We start from the raw sequence: 14,167 nt of genomic DNA, 5'->3' as shown, positions 1-14,167 counted from the left end.
GGGTGCAGACCCTGTCCCTAGCCCCCAGCCTGACCCTGCCCTGTCCCAGCTCCATGCCGTTCCCTCGGGTCCTGTCGCTGTCCCCAGAGAGCAGAGCTCAGCGCCTGCCCCTCCGCTCCCCTCGTGAGGGAGCTGCAGGCCGCCATGAGGCCTCCCCTCAGCCTGCTCTGCTCAGGCTGAACAAACCCAGCAATTTATGAAGAGAAGTGGCCCTAAAATGGAGCCCCGGGGAACCCCAGAGGTGACCGGCCCCCAGATGTCAGCCCCTTTAGCCCCCCCGGCAGGCAGCTGCCCCCCTGCATTGCGCTGTGCCCAGCTGCCCGCGGGGCATTTTGTCCAGCAGGATGCTGCGAGAAACGTATGGAAAGCCCTGCTGGGATCCAGCCAGACGGCACCAGCGGGGTGGGCGACCGTGTCCCCAAAGGAGACCGAGTGTGTGCAGCAGGGCCTTCCCTTGGGGACACGCTGGCTCTGAGCGGGGACCCCGTGGGCAGGGGGCTCGGGGTGCCCCGAGGGTGGTGGTCCTGTGGCCAACGGCTGGCACCGGCCGCTGCGGGGCCCCGCGGCCACCGGGGGAGGAAGCGGCCTCGGGCAAGCGGCCAACGTGTCCCCGGCCCCCCCGGTCCCCCCCAGTGTCCCCTCGGGGCAGAGCCGCTGGCGGTTGGTGGCTTGGGGCTGGGGCCGGGGTGGCGCAAGGCTGCGGGGGACACGTGGCCCCGGCACCCCTATAAGGGCCGCGGCAGGCAGAGCTCCCCCAGCCCCCAGGTGAGGAGCGGGGACGGGGACGGGGACGGCAAGGGGGGGCTGCAGCCCTGAGCAACGGGCTGGGGCTGGGGGCTGCAGCCCTGGGGCAGGCACGGGGGCTCTGCAGTGCCCCATGGAAGGGGTGGGGGGACGTGGGGGCATGGGGAACATGGGGAAGGGGGTGGCTGCAGGGTACAAGGGAACTGGGGGGTCATGGAGGGGGCTGAGGGGTAAGGGGTGGCAGTGGGGGCATGGGGACACAGGGAATGGGGTGTCCTCAGGGGCGGTGGGGGCCAGGGCCGTGGGGGTGTCAGAGGGACAAAGGGCTGGGGGCGAGGGACAGGGGTGGTGCTGGGGATGCCGGGGGTGGGAAGGACACGGGGTGGCACTGGGACTGGGGCTGTGGGGGTGGCACTGGGGATTGGGGCTGTGGGGGTGGCTCTGGGGACTGGGTTTGTGGGGGTGGCTCTGGGAATGGGTTTGTGGGGTGGCACCGTGGCAGCCGTGGGCTCCCAGTCCCTGGGGCCGTCCCCCGGGGCCAGACGGCCCCAGGCCAAGGGGGTCCCCCCAGGCCCTCCGTGTCCCCGCAGCCCCCAGCACCATGCGGCCCTGCCTGCTCCTCGCCCTGGCCCTGCTGGGCACGGCCTCTGCCCGCCACCTGGGTGAGTGCCCCCGGGGAGCCGCAGGAACGCCCGAGGGTGCCGTGGGGACACCCGCAGTGACGCCCGACGCCGTCCCCAGCCGCCGGCCCCTCTGAGGTGGCCAAGCCGGAGGAGCTGGAGCTGGAGCCAGAGTCGGAGCTGGAGGCTGAGGCCGAGGCCGAGGAGTGCCCGCTGGAGGCCGAGACGGAGGCGCTGAACATCACGGAGCCGCAGAGCGCCCGCACCTTCCGCTACATCATCGTGCGGCGCTGCCAGAACTTCCACACCGCGCAGGTGGGCAGGGCTGGGGGGCCGCGCCGGGGGTCCCGCTGCCGCCCGGCCCCGGCCCCGGCGCGGCCCCGTAACCGGCGCCGTCCCCCCACAGCGTGTGTGCTCCCGCTGCTACCGCGGCCGCCTGGCCTCCATCCACAGCTACCGCACCAACGTCCTGCTGCAGTGCAGGGCTCGCGCCCGCGTCAACAACGGGCGCGTCTGGATCGGGGCCATCACCCGGCCCGTGGTAAGGGGCTGCGGGCACCTGTCCGCACTGGGGTCCCCATTGTGGGGGGGTCCCGGTCCCGTTCTCCATCCCATCACCTCGCTCCCTGCCACCCCTGGACACCTCGGCACCAGGGGTGTCCCCAGGGGTGTCCCCAGGGGTGTCCCCAGGGGTGTCCCCGGGGGTGACGCCGGTGACCCCGCAGGGCCGCAGCGTGTTCTGCTACTGGTCTGACCGCAGCGGCTGGAACTACGCCTACTGGCTGCACGGCTACCCCCTGCTCACGGGGCGCTTCTGCACCACCCTCTGCACCGCAAGTCAGTGCCCGGGGGGCTCGGGGGGCTCGGGGGGCTTGGGGGGCTTGGGGGGGCTGTGCTGGGAGCCGGGGCCCTGAGAAGCGCTGGGCTGGGGGGACGGGAGGATGCCGGGGGGTGTTGTGGCAGGAGAGGGTAGGGGGCTGTGGGGCTGAACCCGGGTGTGCGTGGGGGGGAGCACGGGGGGGCTGGGGGGCTGCTGGGTGCGCGGCCTGACCCCAGCTCCTGTCCCCAGATGGGCGCTGGAGGAGCACGAGGTGCCGGGTGAGGCTGCCCTTCATCTGCGAGTACTGAGGGCGCTGTCCCAATAAACCAGAGTCCTGGAGCCGTCGCCCGGACGCCCCCCGGCTCAGTGCCCCGCCGGGCACCCCTTGCCCACCCCGCAGCACAGGCTGCGCCCCCAGCCCAGCTCCCAGTAAAGCCTCAGCTGCTGGCATCACTGCTCACGCCTGGCCTCTGTGTTGGGGTGGGACACCAGGTGGCTCTGGTGTAGGGCCGTGGGTGGGGGGTCCCGGGCTGCGGTGGGGACAGAGAGCAGAGCAGGGTGTTGGGAACGAGGTCCCTCTGTGACCGGCACTGGGCACAGGTCCCCTGCCTGTGGTGGCACCCGGCCACGGCCGCCCCAGTTCGGCAGCACTGCTCTGACAGCCCCTTCCTCTCACCCCATAGCCCCCACAGCCGACTCATGGCCCCCTCACTCTCCCCCCACAGAGGGAACAGACAGGGGGCTGTGTGACGGAGGTTTATTGGGGTCAGGGAGCTCTGCATCCCCTCAGCTGCTCCTGGACCAGTCCCCAGCACCACCCCGTGTCCCTCGCCACCCCCAGCATCCCCAGCACCACCCCGTCCCTTGCCCCCAGCTCTTGGCCCCCTCTGACACCCCCATGGCCCTGGCTCCCACCACCCTGGGGACACCCCATTCCCGTGTCCCCATGCCCCCGCTGCCACCCCTTACCCCTCAGCCCCCCCCACGACCCCACAATTCCCTCATGCCCTGCTGCCCCCCCTGTGGACACCCCAGCCCCGTGCTGCCCGTGCCCCCATGTCCCCCCGCCACTTCCATGGGGCACTGCAGACCCCCCATGCCTGCCTCAGGGCTACAGCCCCCCCTTGCTGTCCCTGTCCCCATCCCTGCTCGTCACCTGGGGGCTGGGGGTCCTGCCATGCCCCTTATAGGGTTGCCTGTGCCACGTGCACCCCACAGCCCCTCCATGCCCCGCGGCCCCATTTCTCCCCCCGTCCCTGTCCCGTTGGCAGCGTGGGGAAGGGGCTGGCCGCTGTGGGGTGGCTGGGGGGCTCTGGAGGGGAGGGAGAGGGAGAATCGATGGCCAAGGGGGGGCTGCCCCACAGCACCCAGGGCTAGAGGCCGAGGGAGGAGGTGCCCGAGTCGGTGGATTGCTTCTCCCGGCCCTGGTCCCCCATGGCCCCGGGGGCACCCGCTGTGGGGCTGCTGGGGGCAGGGGGCACGCTGGCCTCTGGCACCTGGGGGGCAGGCACAGGCACCTCATCAGCCCCCGTGGCACCCGGGGGGCTCTGCGTGTAACTCCCAGCCCCATGCCCCCACCCTTTTAGGGCCTGCCCCCCCAGCACGGCCCCAGCCCCCAAAACGTCCCGGCCTCGCCGCTCACCTCCTCGAACTTGCGGGCCTTGTAGTGCTCAGCGCCCTTCAGGAAGTTGAGCAGGATGATATCGCACAGCACCGTGCCCTACGGGGCGGCACCGTTGGGGCTGGGGGCTGCCCAGGGAGGACCCCACAACACTATAGGGCATCGGTCTGCCCCCCGCCCTGGGCTGACTCACCACGCCGATGGAGGTGAAGGCAGCCACGGTGTTGATGAGCGTGGGGACGATGCCGAATTTCCCAGCCTGAGGGGAGGCAGGGGGGTGAGCGTGCGGGGTCGGCCCTACAGCCCCTATAGGTCCGCGGGGCGCTGCACCCCATACATACGTTGCCGTACACCAGGACATCGAAGCGGATGCCGAAGGCCTTGGTGAGGGTGCGCAGCTCGGTGCCGTTGTGCCCGCGGTAGTAGCGGGCGTGCCTGGGGGGAACGCGACCCCATGGCACCCCGCTGCCCCCACCCCGCTGTCCCCACACCGGGCAGTGACCCGGCCCTACCTGAAGTTGTATCCGGGGGAGCTGGGGCTGTGCCGGGTGACGCCGTCCAGGCGGGTGAAGGAGTAGCGGGGCAGGCACAGCTCCCACGAGCGGTCCAGGTCGCACACCCAGCCGATCTTGATGCCCAGCACCCCCCCCTGCCCAGCCGGGAGGGCGAGATGCACCCCGTGCCCCCCGTCCCCGTGTCCCCACAGCCCCATTTTCCCGTGTCCCACACCCCCCAGCCCTAAACCCGCGTGTCCCACGCTGCCACGTCCCCACACCCCATGCCCCACGCTCCCATGTCCCTATATGTCCCCATGTCTGCAGGTCCCAGCACCCATGCGCTCCACTCCCCTCGCTGCTGCGTCCCTGTGTCCCCACGCCCCCCACGCCCCCCGTCAGCCTGTCCCCGTGCCCCCCCCGTGTCCCCCTGGCTCACGGTGGTGGCCAGGGCGGCGAAGTCCTGCCCGGCGAAGCGCGCCACGTCGCCCAGCCGCAGGATGGGGCAGAGCGGCTGCCGCTCGGGGTGGAAGCGGCAGCGCCGCAGCTCCTCCGCGCTGGCCTGGGGGGGCAGATTGGCCCTGGGGGGGGGACAGGGGACAAAAGGGGACGTGGCAGCGGGGGGACACACACAGGGTTGTGAGGTGCCGGCGGGGGACACCCCGTCCCCTGTCCCCGTGGTGCCACTCACTTCTCGAAGCCGAAGAGCGGGAAGCGGACGCTGTTCTTGATGAAGAGGGTGAAGTTCTCGGCCTCCAGCATCACCGGGCTGTGGGGCGAGGAGCCGGGGGGGTGCCTGAAGGGGAGGGGGCCGCGGACCCGCTGCCCCCCTCCCCTGTTTTATTCCCCCCACCCCGGGACTCACACGCTGACGGTGTCCACCTCGGGCGGGCACCAGCCGCGGATCTCGCAGGTGCGCAGGGTGTCGTTGTAGGGCACGCAGCGCCCCGTCAGCACCCCTGGGAGCAGCAGTCAGCATGGGGGGGGCTCATCCCGTAGGATTTTTGGGGATACCCCCCCAAAATAACCCCCAAACTCACCGCTGCCTGTGGTGAGGCTCTTCCCCTGGCAGTCGCGGTCCGTGGCGCAGCGGTAGGTGGCTTCGCTCTGCGGGGTGGGGGGATAATTTGGGATTTGGGGGGGGGCACACATACACACACACACACGCTGGTGCCCCCCGTGTCCCCCCCCCGGCCCCTTACCTCGGGGCAGACGCCCTGCGCCTGGTTCTCCGTCAGGATCTGCCTGGTGACCACCACGAACACAGAGGTGCCCTGGGGCGAGGGGGACAGGGGGGGGTCACCACCACCCCACAGCGTTTTGGGGGGGCATGGGGGGTTATTTGGGGCAAGACTGCCCGCGGAGAGGAGGTGCCTAGTGTCCCTTATGGGATTGCGGGCATGGCATGAAGGGACCGACCCCAAACCCCCCCTGGGGGTGCCGTTACCTGCGGGGGGGTGACGTAGTCGGCGGTGTCCAGGACGCGGTCCCCATATCGCCCCACGCCCTTGACCTTGGTGACCACGGAGGACTCGAGGGTGGTGTCCCGCACCTGGTACGCCTTCTCGTGCAGGAACACCCAGCTGCCGGCACCCCAAACCCCATGGGGGTGAGCGGCAGGGACCCCCCCCACACCCCCACCACGGCCACTTGTGTGTCCCCCCCCCTGCTCCTCCCCGTGCCACCCCTTAGGGTCACGGGCACCCGCTGGCACCCTACTGTCCCTCATCCCTCGTGGCACCTCGTGTCCCCCGTCCCCGAGGACTTGGGGGAGGTGAGGGGGGTCCCAGGGGGGCGTGGGGGGGTCGGGGGGGGTCTCACCCGATGAAGTAGGAGAGGATGAGGAGCTGCACGGCGCGGTTGACGGCGCCCACCACCCAGCTCTTCACCACCACCGACTTGGGGGTCTCGTAGGCGAAGAAGTCGGAGAGGCAGGAGGGCTGGGGGCGCGGGGGGGGCATGGGGGGCCGGGGGGGATCTGGCAGGGATCTGGCGGGGATCTGGCGGGGATCTGGTGGGGATCTGGTGAGGGGCTGGCAGGGAGCTGGGCAGCTGGGGTGGTGCAGAGGCGGGGGGGGGCGGGGGAGGGAGGGGGAGGGCGTGGGCGTGGGGAGGGAGGGGGAGGGAAGGGGCAGGGGGTGGGGGGGTAGGGGGGGATATGGGGGGGGATGGGGGGATATGGGGGGGTGCAGGGGGAGGTGGGGGGGTGCAGGGGGGCATGGAGAGGTTTTGGGGGTGCAGGGGGTGATAGGGTGGTGAGGGGAGGGTGGGAGATGGGGTGCGGGGGGCACAGAGAGGGGCTGGGCAGAGGGATGGGGGCTCGGGGGGTGGGGCAGGGCTGGGGGGGCCCCTGTGTGGGGTGCCCCTTGTGTGGGGTGAGCCTTGTTTGGGGTCCCCTTTGTTTGGGGTGACCCATATATAGGGTGCCCCTTGTTTGGGGTGCTCCTTATTTGGGGTGAGCCTTGTCTGGGGCACCCCTTGGTGCCTCTTCTTTGGGGTTCCATGTTTGGGGTGTCCTCATACGGCTTTGGGGTGCCCCTTATATGGGGTGCCCCTTGTATAGGGTGACCCTTATTTGGGGTGCCCCTTGTTTGGGGTACCCCTTGTGTGGGGCACTCCTTGGTGCCTCTTCTTTGGGGTTCCATGTTTGGGGTGTCCTTGTAGGGCTTTGGGGGTGCCCCTTGTATGGGGTGCCCCTTGTATAGGGTGCCCCTTGTTTGGGGTCCCCTTTGTTTGGGGTCACCCTTATATAGGGTGACCCTTATTTGGGGTGCCCCTTGGTGCCTCTTATTTGGGGTTCCCTGTTTGGGGTGTCCTTGTAGGGCTTTGGGGTGCCCCTTGTATAGGGTGCCCCTTGTTTGGGGTCCCCTTTGTTTGGGGTCACCCTTATATAGGGTACCCCTTATTTGGGGTGCTCCTTGTTTGGGGCACCCCTTGCTGCCTCTTCTTTGGGGTTCCCTGTTTGGGGTGTCCTCGTAGGCCTTTGGGGTGCCCCTTGTTTGGGGTCCCCCTTTTTTGGGGTCCCCCATTTATGGGGCGTCCATGCAAGGCTTCGGGGCACCCCATGCACCTTTTGGGGCCCCCCCCCGGCCTTTTGGGGTCCCCCCATGCATGGTCCCCCCCGTGCCCCCCCCATCCCTTTTGGGGGCGCTGCGCCCCCCTCTGCCCTCAGCCTCCCCCCCCCCCGCGTCTCTATGATCCCCACGGGGCCCCCCCCGGATATTTTTTTGGGGGGGGGGGGGTGCCGCTCTAGTCCTCCACGTTGCGGCGCCCTCTCTATGGCGGAAGCGGGGGCGGGTTCCGGCGGGGGGGGGGGGAAGAGGAGGAGGAGGAGGAGGAGGAGGAGGAGGAAGGCCGGGGGGGGAGGTGCGTGTTGCGCAGGCGGGAAAAGTGGCGGCGGTGCGGGGGGGGGTGTGGATTTTTTTGGGGGGGGGGACCCCCAAGGGTGGGGGGTGATGTTTAATTTTGGGGGAGGGGGGGGAGGTTTTGGGGTGGGGGCGAGATTTTTTTTTGGGGGGGGCATTTTTTGGGGTGGGGGGCGGGTTTATGGGGCCGGGGGGGGCGCTGGGGTAAGGGGGTGGTGGATGTGGGGGGGGCCCTGGGATTGGGGGGGGAGCTGGGGGGGGTTTATGGGGCCGTGGGGGGGGGATATGGGGTTGTAGGGGGCCAGATGGCGCTGTATGGGGCCACGGGGGGGCCATATGGGGATATGGGGGGGCTGTATGGGGTCGTGGGGGGCTGTATGGGGCCACAGGGGAGTGTATGGGGACATGGGGGGGCTGTATGGGGCCACGGGGTGCTGTATGGGGACACAGGGTGTTGTAGGGCCATGGGGGGGCTGTATGGAGCCACGGGGGGCTGTATGGGGTCGTGGGGTGCTATATGGGGTCGTGGGGGGCTGTATGGGGCCACGCGGTGCCGCCGGGGCGCCTCCTCCTCGCTGTGCTCACCCCTGTGGTTTCTCCCCCCTTCCCCCCCCCAGCAGCTCCTCAGTGCTCAGCGTCCCCGCGCCAGGGCATGCCGGCCCCCCCGGGGGGGATCTGAGCAGAGCCTGGCCCAGGCCCCCTCCTCCTCCCCCCAGAAAGCCCCCGGGGCCGCCGCCGGCTCCCCCCGGCCCCGTTGGCCATGGCCGACACGCTGGAGTTCAACGAGATCTACCAGGAGGTGAAGGGCTCTATGGTGAGCAGCGGGGGGGGGCCCATCCCACCCCAATCCCACCCCAATCCCACCCCAATCCCACCCCAATCTCACCCTCCTCTCATTTTCCAAGGGCCTCACGTGTAGGGCCGGGGTGTTTTGGGACCTCTGTGGGGTTTTGGTGCCAGCCTGGTGCTCCCCTCATGCTGGGTGTTGTAAATTGGGTGGCACAGCCCCGGTGTCGAGGATCCCCCCCCCATAAATCCGTTTGGGATTTGTTCCTACAAGCCTGATGGGATCCTGGGGGTGTTTTGGGCCACCCAAACCCCAAACGAGGGTGGTCATGGGTGCGTGGAGAACAAAACCTGCTGGGATTTGGGGAGATCACCCCGTGGGGGGGATCCGTGCCCTGTGGGGCAGCCCCCGGGGGTGTCGGGGGGGAGCCTGACGCCCGCTGCCCCCCCCAGAACGACGGCCGGCTGCGGCTGAGCCGCCAGGGCGTGATCTTCAAGAACAGCAAGACGGGCAAGGTGGACAACATCCAGGCCTCGGAGCTGGCCGAGGGTGTGTGGCGCCGCGTGGCCCTCGGCCACGGCCTCAAGCTGCTCACCAAGAACGGCCACGTCTACAAATACGATGGGTTTCGGGAATCGGTGAGCCCCCGGCGATGTTTGCTCCTGTCCTTCCTCCTCCGTGTGTCCGGGCATCGCCCTACAACACCCCCTTCCCCCTCAGCGAGAGCTGACCCCTTTTTTTCTCCCCGTTTCCCTCGTTTCTGTGGGTTCTGTCCCCTGTTGGGGCTTCGGACGGTGCCCGTGGGGGTGTCTGACGGCGTTCCCTGTTACCAGGAGTTCGACAAGCTGTCGGATTTCTTCAAGGCCCACTATCGCCTGGAGCTGGCGGAGAAGGACCTGTGCGTGAAGGGCTGGAACTGGGGCACGGTCAGGTTCGGAGGTGAGTCGTGGTAATTGGGGCAGGGGGTGCCTCCAGGCAGTGGGGCCGGGGGGGTCCCGTCCCACCAGGTGCCTGTTCCTGCAGCTCCCAGCTTCAGGGGGCTCCTCCAGGCAGCTGCCCCCTTCCTAGCCATGATTTTGGGCATCTTCCATCCCATCCTCGGGTTCTCACCCCCTGGCCCCGTGCAGGGCAGCTCCTGTCCTTCGACATCGGGGAGCAGCCGGTGTTCGAGATCCCCCTCAGCAACGTCTCGCAGTGCACCACGGGCAAGAACGAGGTGACGCTGGAGTTCCACCAGAACGACGACGCCGAGGTCTCGCTCATGGAGGTGCGCTTCTACGTGCCCCCCACCCAGGAGGACGGCGTGGACCCCGTGGAGGTGAGCCGGGGGGCTGGGGGATGGAGAGAGCACCCCGGGGGTCTCGGCGTGGCCGGATCCGTGCCCGAGGTTCCCTTTTCCTCGCAGGCCTTCGCGCAGAACGTCCTGTCCAAGGCGGACGTGATCCAGGCCACGGGCGATGCCATCTGCATCTTCCGGGAGCTGCAGTGCCTGACGCCCCGCGGGCGCTACGACATCCGCATCTACCCCACCTTCCTGCACCTGCACGGCAAGACCTTCGACTACAAGATCCCCTACACCACCGTGCTGCGCCTCTTCCTGCTGCCCCACAAGGACCAGCGCCAGATGTTCTTCGTGGTGAGGAGGGGCGGCACGGCGGGTCCTCTCTCGGGGAAGGGTGATGGGTTTTGGGGTTTCGTGGTCCTCAGCTCGTCGTGTCCTTTCAGATCAGCCTGGATCCCCCCATAAAGCAGGGCCAGACCCGCTACCACTTCCTCATCCTGCTCTTCTCCAAGGACGAGGACATCTCGCTCACCCTCAACATGAACGAGTGAGCTCCCCTCCCCTCCCTGCCCCCGGGGTCAGGCGAGGAACCCCTGGTGCCCAAATCCTCAGCATCCTCCTCTCCTTTTTACCCACCCAGGGAGGAGGTGGAGAAGCGCTTCGAGGGCCGGCTGACCAAGAACATGTCCGGCTCCCTCTACGAGATGGTCAGCCGCGTCATGAAGGCGCTGGTCAACCGCAAGATCACCGTGCCTGGCAACTTCCAGGGGTGAGGGCACGCTGCGTCCTCCCGCGGGTGGTGAAATTTCGGGTGTTCGCCCCCCCAACGCCGTGACGTGGCTGTGTTTGCCCCCCCCAGGCACTCGGGAGCGCAGTGCATCACCTGCTCCTACAAGGCCAGCTCGGGGCTGCTGTACCCGCTGGAGCGCGGCTTCATCTACGTGCACAAGCCGCCCGTGCACATCCGCTTCGACGAGATCTCCTTCGTCAACTTCGCCCGCGGCACCACCACCACCCGCTCCTTCGACTTCGAGATCGAGACCAAGCAGGGCACGCAGTACACCTTCAGCAGCATCGAGAGGTGGGCGCGGGGCCGGCTCTGCCCCTCCTCGGCCCTTCGCGCCGGGCGGTTTCCCAAGGGCTGTGTGTGTCCCGCAGGGAGGAGTACGGGAAGCTCTTCGACTTCGTCAACGCCAAGAAGCTGAACATCAAGAACCGGGGCCTGAAGGAGGTACCCGCCCCCCGACCCGCTCCTCTGCGCCCTGCTGGCCGGGCTGGGACAGGGCCGGGGCCTTTTTCTCCCAGATTCTGCTGCTTTTTTTTTTTTTTTCCTCCTCTTTTTCCCCCTTTTTTTCACCTCTCTTTTCTTTCCTTGCCCTTGTAGAGGAAAAAGGTCCGTGCGATTCCCCTTCCTCTCTCTCCTCTTCCTCCTCCTGGTGCAGGTTTCCTCTGCATGGCCGTGGTGGTCCCTGACTAAACCCAGTAACGCCAGCATGGGTTGCAAGAGGGGCCCCCTAACCCCGATAACACTCCTGGGGGACCTTGGCTGTCCCCATCCCTGGCTCCCTGACGGGGAGGGGACACGGGGGGTGTCCGTGCATGCGTGTGGGGCCTGCCCAGGAGCACCCCAGCGGTTTTGGCTTCCAGAGGTGGCGTGTGTGCAGCCGTGGGGGGCGCGGGGAGCGCTCTGACTCCGTCCCTCCCGCAGGGAATGAAGCAGAGCTACGACGAGTACGCCGACTCTGACGAGGACCAGCACGATGCCTACCTGGAGAGGATGAAGGAGGAGGGCAAGATCCGCGAGGAGAACGCCAACGACAGCAGCGATGGCTCTGGGGAGGAGACGGGTGGGTGCAGGGGCTGGGGGGGCAGGAGGGGCCACCCTGGGGGGCTGTCCTCAGGCCTCTTCCCCCTCTGGTTCCGTCCTGCCCCGCTCCTGGGCAGGGTCTGAGCCCTGAGAGGTCCCATCCTCACCTACCCCTGTGCTCTCCTTCCAGATGAGTCCTTCAACCCTGTCGAAGAGGACGATGACGTGGCTGAAGAGTGAGTAGGGGCAGGGCAAGGGTCTCCAGGGCTCGCTTTTGGCAGGGATTTGTGTCGGGGCAGTGGTGGGATGGGGCTGGGGGAGTGCCAGGTGTGGGTAGGATTGTTATAAATCCCTGGCCATGAATCCTGGAGGCGTGGGCACGCTTCTGGGCTGACCCCTGGGCTCTGGACAGGCGCTCGGGGGCACCGCGTGCGCTGTTGGGAGGGGAGGGGTTGATCTGAGTGGTGTTGATGCCCAAAGTTTACGGGAAGTCAGGAAAGCATCAGCCACGTTCGTGTAAAGGAAAACCCCCGGGGGGCTGCTGAGTGCCAGCACAGCTTCAGCTTGGCCTGCAGGCTGCTGGGGGCTGGGAGGATTCGGGGCAGGTCTTGCCACGTGCTCGGGCTGTTCCCGAATCCGTGTTTTCTCGCCCAGGTTTGACAGCAACGCCTCGGCCAGCTCCTCCAGCGGCGACGGCGACAGCGACCGGGATGAGAAGAAGCCGGCCAAGAAGGCCAAGATCGTCAAGGACCGCAAGCCCCGCAAGAAGCAGGTGGAGGTGAGAGGGGGTGGCTGGAGGGGTTGTGGAGGGCAGGACCCGCTTCCCCAAACGTTGATCGCTGATCCTTTGAGATACCCAGCTCTGAGCTGCTTGTCCAAGCCCATGCTCTGCCTCCTTTGGGCCCTTACTCACCCTGCAGATGAGGCAAGGTTGAGTGCTTGGGGTCTTGGGAGGCTCTCACGCTGGTTCTCTCCACTCCCTGCCGCCCAGAGCAAGAAGGGCAAAGACCCCAACGCCCCCAAGAGGCCCATGTCCGCCTACATGCTCTGGCTGAACGCCAACCGCGAGAAGATCAAGTCCGACCACCCCGGCATCAGCATCACGGACCTGTCCAAGAAGGCTGGGGAGCTCTGGAAAGCCATGTCCAAGGAGAAGAAAGAGGTGGGTCGCTCGGGAAAAGAAGCAAGGGGTGAGAACGGCTGCTCAAGGAGGGGAAGAGTGGGCTCCAGGAGCCCTGCTTGGCTCTTCCTTGGTCTCAGGATCCTCGATCTCAGCAGTGGGGAGGTGTAACAGCAGTGGGGTGGGGACTGGTGGGGCCGAGCGTGGTCAGGAGAAGGCCCTGCTGACCTCGTGCGCTTGCTGCAGGAGTGGGATCGCAAGGCAGAAGATGCCAGGAGGGACTACGAGAAGGCCATGAAGGAGTACAGCGTGGGCGGCAGGTCCGAGAGCTCCAAGACGTGAGTGTGCTGAGCAGGCAGGAGGGCGGTGGCCGGGCTTCGTGCCTCTGGGATCCAGTTCTGCTGCCTTCCCGGTGGCTGGGCCTCTCTCGGCAAGGTCAGGCTAATATCCCTTCTGCCCCTCACAGGGACAGGTCTAAAAAGAAGAAGAAGAAGCAGGAGAAGCAGATGAAGGGGAAAGCGGAGAAGAAGGGCGCTGCCTCCAGGTCTTCGTCCTCCACCAAGTCCTCTGCCAAGGGTCTGAGCGAGAGCTTCAAGAGCAAGGAATTCGTCTCCAGCGACGAGAGCTCCTCCGCGGAGAGCAAGAAGGAGGTAGGGCCCTGTAGTGGGGCAGGGGAGAGCCTGGCACCTGTGGGGTGCTCCGCTCTGCCCCCCTGACGCCCCCTTCTTGTTCCCGCAGGACTCGGAGGAGGAGGGAGGCGCCAATTCCCCCCCCAGCTCGGAGGATTCGGCCTCGGGCTCGGATTAGCGCTGTGCCCGCTGGCTCCAGGCTGGTTCCCAGCTCAGCGGGAGGACTGAGGGGCTGGGGCAGGGGGCAGGGGGCAGGGCAGGGGAGGGCAGGGGGGCGCCCACCCAGCCCCGTCCCCTCAGCGCCTGGCCGGGGGGGGCGCGGAGCCTCAGCCCCGCTCCTCACCCACGGATTTTTGTTTTTTGTTTTTTTTTTTTTAAACCGCTGGGGTTTGGTTTGGTCTCTCTCTTTTTGTTGGTTCCGTTTTGTATCTGGGGTCCATTCGCCTTGAATAAAAAAAACAAACACCAAAAACACCCCCCCGGGGGCCTGCGTCTGGCTGAGGCGCGGCGGGGCCTCCATGGGGTCTCCATGGGGCCTGGTGCTGCTGGGCCTCGCCTCCCGGCCTCCACCCCAGGCTCCCCGGGGAGGGGAGGTGCCGAGGCCGCGTTGCAGCCGTTACAGCCGTTACAGCCGTTATTATTGAACGAAAAACGCCCCTGGAGGCCCTGAGGGAGGCTGGGAGGACCGCGCGGCCTCAACATGGCGCCTTCCCCCCCCCCCCCTTAGTCTCTATGGTAGCGCGTCTCTATGGTCCCTCCCCTCCGGCCCCGCCCCCCGGCGCTCCCCGCCACGCGGCGCCGCGGCCGCACCCCGCGGGGGGAGGGGGCGTGGCCTGAGGGAGGGGGCGTGGCCGAGCTCATGAATATTCATGAGCGGG

General features: G+C 67.7%; 3 protein-coding genes across 5 annotated transcripts; 2 read left to right on the top strand and 1 right to left on the bottom strand.

Annotated features, from left to right (window-relative positions):
* Positions 1–205: 205 nt before the first annotated feature.
* LOC119717179 (bone marrow proteoglycan-like) lies at positions 206–2,634 on the top strand. The gene is made up of 6 exons (XM_038180412.2): positions 206–765; positions 1,335–1,406; positions 1,486–1,679; positions 1,771–1,905; positions 2,090–2,201; positions 2,434–2,634. The coding sequence occupies exons 2-6, from the start codon at positions 1,346–1,348 to the stop codon at positions 2,490–2,492; spliced, it is 561 nt and encodes a 186-aa protein (XP_038036340.1). The 5' UTR covers positions 206–765; positions 1,335–1,345; the 3' UTR covers positions 2,493–2,634.
* Positions 2,635–3,423: 789 nt separating this feature from the next.
* On the bottom strand, positions 3,424–6,289 carry P2RX3 (purinergic receptor P2X 3). The gene is made up of 12 exons (XM_038180055.2): positions 6,121–6,289; positions 5,747–5,882; positions 5,502–5,573; positions 5,340–5,406; positions 5,165–5,258; positions 4,991–5,068; positions 4,739–4,880; positions 4,318–4,454; positions 4,147–4,240; positions 3,999–4,064; positions 3,827–3,904; positions 3,424–3,680 (listed from the first exon to the last, which is right to left on the bottom strand). Exons 1-12 carry the CDS (start codon positions 6,258–6,260, stop codon positions 3,558–3,560), a joined length of 1,227 nt encoding a protein of 408 aa, XP_038035983.1. The 5' UTR covers positions 6,261–6,289; the 3' UTR covers positions 3,424–3,557.
* A 1,241-nt stretch (positions 6,290–7,530) lies between these two features.
* SSRP1 (structure specific recognition protein 1) lies at positions 7,531–13,763 on the top strand. 3 transcript variants are annotated; one of them, XM_038179789.2, is made up of 17 exons: positions 7,531–7,665; positions 8,282–8,478; positions 8,904–9,089; positions 9,285–9,390; positions 9,579–9,769; positions 9,857–10,087; positions 10,177–10,280; positions 10,374–10,502; positions 10,593–10,814; positions 10,892–10,964; positions 11,442–11,580; positions 11,731–11,776; positions 12,195–12,318; positions 12,532–12,702; positions 12,907–12,998; positions 13,127–13,310; positions 13,399–13,763. In XM_038179789.2, the coding sequence occupies exons 2-17, from the start codon at positions 8,425–8,427 to the stop codon at positions 13,465–13,467; spliced, it is 2,121 nt and encodes a 706-aa protein (XP_038035717.1). In that variant the 5' UTR covers positions 7,531–7,665; positions 8,282–8,424; the 3' UTR covers positions 13,468–13,763. The 3 variants fall into 3 exon arrangements, with proteins under 3 accessions (XP_038035717.1, XP_071895212.1, XP_071895211.1); XM_072039111.1 differs by having other exon boundaries at positions 7,549–7,665; positions 8,285–8,478; XM_072039110.1 differs by having other exon boundaries at positions 7,658–7,698.
* Positions 13,764–14,167: the final 404 nt, after the last annotated feature.

This window comes from Anas platyrhynchos, chromosome 5 (assembly GCF_047663525.1).
Source record: "Anas platyrhynchos isolate ZD024472 breed Pekin duck chromosome 5, IASCAAS_PekinDuck_T2T, whole genome shotgun sequence".
Classification (NCBI taxonomy): domain Eukaryota; kingdom Metazoa; phylum Chordata; class Aves; order Anseriformes; family Anatidae; genus Anas; species Anas platyrhynchos.
Note: the sequence above shows the minus strand (reverse complement) of the source record. Positions and strands in the feature narration are given on the sequence as shown.